This window comes from Aptenodytes forsteri, unplaced genomic scaffold (genome assembly GCF_000699145.1).
Source record: "Aptenodytes forsteri isolate BGI_AS27 unplaced genomic scaffold, ASM69914v1 Scaffold163, whole genome shotgun sequence".
Taxonomy (NCBI): Eukaryota; Metazoa; Chordata; class Aves; order Sphenisciformes; family Spheniscidae; genus Aptenodytes; species Aptenodytes forsteri.
This window is the reverse complement of record NW_008795332.1, coordinates 216,699-221,538: the sequence shown is the minus strand read 5'-3', so window position 1 is coordinate 221,538 and position 4,840 is coordinate 216,699. Positions and strand designations below refer to the sequence as shown.

General features: G+C 53.5%; 1 protein-coding gene across 1 annotated transcript in view; it reads right to left on the bottom strand.

Annotated features, from left to right (window-relative positions):
• PBX3 (PBX homeobox 3) overlaps nt 1-4,840 on the bottom strand; it is a 40,000-nt gene that overhangs the window by 17,481 nt on the left and 17,679 nt on the right. The window contains exon 3 of the mRNA XM_009280105.1: nt 52-242. Within this exon, the coding sequence (XP_009278380.1) occupies nt 52-242 (191 nt within the window). The remainder of the gene's footprint in view (nt 1-51; nt 243-4,840) is intronic.

Genomic DNA, 4,840 nt, shown 5'->3' with positions numbered 1-4,840 from the left:
CCCCCCCCCCCCCCCCCCCCCCCCCGAAAGAGCCGGGGGCACTCGCCTTACCTGGCATCGAGGAACCTTGATCTTAAAATCATTACTGCTTCACAAGTACTTTGTTTGAGTTGCATCTGGATGGAGCTGAATTTTCGATGAATGATGCCCACCATCCTTTCAATCTCCTTGGGAGAAATGGGACGTGTCCGGCTCTGTTCTCTGAGAAGGTTCATCACATGTGTGGTAAATTCATTACATGCCTACAAAGGAAGGAAGGAAGGAGAAGCTTAGAAATTGTTTTGTGCCCTCCCACAAGGACACAAGCTCGGGCCTGGCTGCTGGGGGGGCTAGTGCCAGGGAGGCTGGGGGACCCTCACGCTGCCCCGTCCCCTCCAGACGCAGCCGCGGGAGCCGATCGCAGGCGCCCTGTCTGTGAGACCCGGGACTGTCCTGCAGCAGCCAGGGGAGCTGAGCGAACACGGCACAGCTCCTTCCGTGCTTATCCCTTTCGGAGCAGGCTGCGTCCCCGTGGCCCCAGCCAGACTGTGGTGGAGAGGAGAGCTCAGGATCGGCACGTGTAATGGCTGCAGACAGAAGGATGCGAATGGGGACCAGCATGTGCTCAGCAGCCAAGCGTGTAAAACCTGGGAAGGGCTGCCTGTCCTGCAACCCACCGAGCCCCACGCAGGCAGCAGGCAGGCTTAACACCCCGCAGCAAGTGAGGAGCTCTAGTCCCTTCTGAGGCACCTTGTGTGTCCCCTTAGAGGGTGGGTTTCAGTGAAGCTGTGCCCGAGCCTGGCCCGCACTGCGCTGCCGAGGTGCTGGAGGAGGAAAGGCACGAGGAGACATCAATTATCAGTCCCAGACTGTGCAGGCGAACGGACACGATGATATAAACTTCTCCAGGCTGCATCATCAACAGACGCCGCCTGATCCGAGCCTCCGCATGACCAGGCGGCTGTCACGCTGGCATCCCGGCTTCCCCCACGCAGGCTGGAAGCTGCCACAAACTCTGCTGATTTATGTCTCCCTTATCTCTTTCAAAAACAAACCCTGGGACTGCTGTTTGCTAGGCAGAGCTGCGTGGTGGCCACGGGGCTAATCCCTTCCTGGGGGCCAGCCTGGTATTCGAGCATGTTTCGGGCACTAACCTACCCCTGTCCTGATGGAGTCCTGGGAAAAAAAGAGGGGCCGGGCACTGCGCTGGCCCCCACGGGGTCTATGGGCAGCCCAAGGCAAACTGCTCTCTGCTCCCCAAACCCTTATCAGATGAAGGTGGATGTATGCAAGGCTGATGCATCTGTGGGAGGTCTGTGTGTTGGCTGTGCAAGGGCCAGCCATCGTAACGCGCCGCAGGGCTGCAATCACGGCCAAATAAGGCCACAGGATTTCACTTTCGTGCATCTAACGTAACGGGCGATGAGCACGACACTCAGCAGCCAGTAAATCGTGCGGTGGAAACACTGCAAGTATCTCGTCCAGACCCCATACGTTACATATCCATTTGACTCTAGCTCCCCTTTTTCCTCTAAAGTCAGGGTGAAAAATATCTACGTAATTTGTCTGACAACCACATTTTCAGGGATTCTCTTGCATTTCAATAGATTGTGCGAGGGAAAGAGTTAAAAGTGAAAAGTTTATGCATCTAAAAACTCATAATTTCCTATAACATTTGCTGAACGTCTCACAACTTATTAAGTGAAGCCATCTATGAATGCAAATGCTGATTAGCAATTTGGCAATAGCCCAACATTCGCAGAATTCACATAGCTTTTCTTTAAACCAGTAGTTCATACATGATTAATTAGAACATCTCATTTATGTAGTGTGCACTTTAGCTCATTACTCTAAGTAAAATTCGTTAAGTATTTACATTTAGATAATTAAAATCTGGGTACACCCTTAAGAAAGATGCATACACTTCAGGCAAAGTGATTTTTTTTTCTTTACACTACCGAAAGTAAATTACAGGCTAATTTACATCCTTGCTGCACCCGTTTGGAGGCAGTGCTTCGGCGGGGCTCGGTGAGCCTTGGTGCAGACACCCTTCGCCTGCTACCGCCGAGCGCGCCGGGGTCACGGTGCCGCGGAGGCTGCACCACCTCACCACTGCTCCACGCCAGCGCAGACACGACGGCTCCTCCCACCAGCTGCCGCTCCCTGACTTTCTCAAGACTTTGAGCTCCAGGTTAAGGAGTTCGACACGTCTCATCCTCGCTTCCCATTTGCATCTTTTCTTTCTGTTTTGACATTTCAGGCAGCAAAGCTCACGGAGGTGACCAGCCACCATCCCCTCTTGCCACACCAAAGAGATGGGGATGCTGCCCTGAGCACCCCCAGCCACCCTCCTCTCGCCCAGGGAGAGCAGAAGTTGTCCTGGGTGACCTGTTTCCCCTCCTCCCATCCCAAAGCTTTGTCCTGTGTGAAGGCAGACCCGGCACAGCAGCTCGCCCGCCTGGCACAGGAGCGGGCTCCGAGCCCCCAGGGAAGCGCGGCAGCCCCCGGCCTGAGCAGGGGAGGCAGCCGGGCACCGGTGCCTGCTCCCGCTGGCCTCGCTGCACCGGGACCACATCCCTCCTGTGTGTCGTCTGCTGAGCTGCCTGGACAATCTTAGCATGCAAAGCTTGGGTCCAGCCATCCGACTGATGGCAAAAGCACCAGCTTTGGCTCACCCGGTAAACGATGCACAGAGATAAGGTAACGTAGGCACCGAAATGCAGCAACTCCTCCCTGATACAAGAGAGCAGCTCTGACTGTCCCAAAGATACGGCTGAATCCAAGTATTTGGCACTGAAAGAACATTTCAGGCATACAGCTTGCCACGTGCCCCCTTGTTTGCAGATCCGGGGAATTCAATTTTAAAGTACAATAAAAATGGCAACTTTTGCATTAAAAATATTTTCAGATATGTCTTTTCCATGAGAAATATTTCACCACAAATATAGTATCAAAAATTGTATGTTTCAAAGCTAAAGTGAGTTTCTTGCTTTCAAGAAGCAAAAATCTTTCCCTGAATTTACTTGAATTTCTTGCTGAGACTTCGTTTGGTTACAGCTACTTAGAGGGCCTGGTTTTAATTTATCTTCACCAGCACCTCCCATCTGCAGAGCTACTTCAGTGCAGCAGAGTGGAAGTAAGCTCAGAAGACTCTGATGCTTTGTCTTGTTTTCTCTTGTTTATTTATAGCATCCAAGCTACTTGATACCTTTTCAGTACTATTTTTCAGGCCTCTGCTTGGTGCCCGAGACATTATTAATAATGTCAGGTTATAAGTGATGGCCTTGTTAACCTGCTCAGAAACCTTGTAGGAGCGGGGATGCTCCTGCTAGCCTTAATGCTTCATCAGGACTCCTCAGACGAGCGCAACAAAAAGAAAGGAAATGGCCCAAAACACTCTTCAGGGGCACGGCACCAGCCAGCGCTCTGTGGGGCTGGTGGTGTCTTCCGAGCAGCCACTCTTCACCCCAATTTGAGGTGAAATCAGAAGACATCTGTGAACTCAGGAAGCAGGTTCCCGGCTGCTCCGGGAGGCTGGGACCCTTACAGTACTTTTGCCTACAGCAAAAAATGTATTTCAGTGTAATTATAGAAGATAGCTTTCAATATGTCATCTCTATTATAGTAGCTGTAAATTATGGAAGGAGCTGCCTGTGTATGGCCATTTCTCCTGGCGCATGGCGAGGGGAGAGCTGTGTGATGGCGTGACACACTTTCCATTTCTCTTTCTTTTTTTTTTTTCCCCGAGTGCATTCCCCTAACTGGCAACAAATGTCAGGATCAAACTCTGCCTGGAAAGCATCTCCAGGAAGACGCTCTGGTTCCTGCTGCCAGCTGCAGCGGGGCCACAGGAGCACCTGCGCCAGGAGAGAGATGGCAGGAGCTGCTTCCCCCGGCGCGGGCAGGTGCCCCTGCGTGGGGGCTGAGCTGCTCCCCGGCTGCAGGAGGGCACCCGCCTCTCAGGAACCTGCAGCCGCTGGAGGCAGAGATGCAAAGTCCTGGCTGCCTCTCGGCTGCAGAGACGGGCACTGCGTTGAGACAAACCGGCAGGAGACAGTTTGCTGCAAGGCTGGGGAAATTATCATATTTCTGTAGAGCAGACATTGCTGGGTGTCAGGATCAACAGGGAAGCGTACATGTTTCAGATCAGCTCCACCTCTCTCTCCTTCTCCTAGCAGCACTTGAGCATCCTCCAAAGTTTCCTGTGGTGTGGACGGATGGCTGTGACATTTCAGCCGAAACCTTTGTAAATGGAGCTACAGGGCTAAAAATGCTACTGCTTCCCCCACATCATTAAACTTATTAGAGTCAAAGGACACTTGCCAGGAAATGGCTGCAAGCACCGACCCGCAGTTGCTTTGGCCCCAGATCTGTCTCCAGCCTGTGTCCCTGTGGTTTTATAAGACACTCTGCTGCTGGATGGTGCTCGTTAATCTGACAGCCATCCCCATCTCAGCGCTACGGGCTGCATGCTGGCCCTGCGGTGCAAGGAGAGCCCAAGGGTCCATGCAGGACATTTGGGGTCCTTGGAGGATGCAGAGGGGGTTTGTTTGAGGGAGAAAAGGAGATTTGCACAAAGCCCCTATCAGTTATTTGCTCAGTTATTTGTTCACCACTTGAACAACACAGTGAAAGAGGCGGCACAGATGAGGCAGTGCCGCCGGCACCTGAACCACGCCGGCCTCGCGCCACCCAGGCCACGGTCCCACCGGCCTCTGCAGCAGGATGCTGCGTGGACCGTGCCGGCAGGCACCGTCCCCCCACAGCTCCTCCACGCTCCACCAGTGCCCCACACCCACTCCCCACCACCCCACCGCTTCTGCCCACTGCTGACGCTCGGCCGGCACCGGTCGGCTGTGTC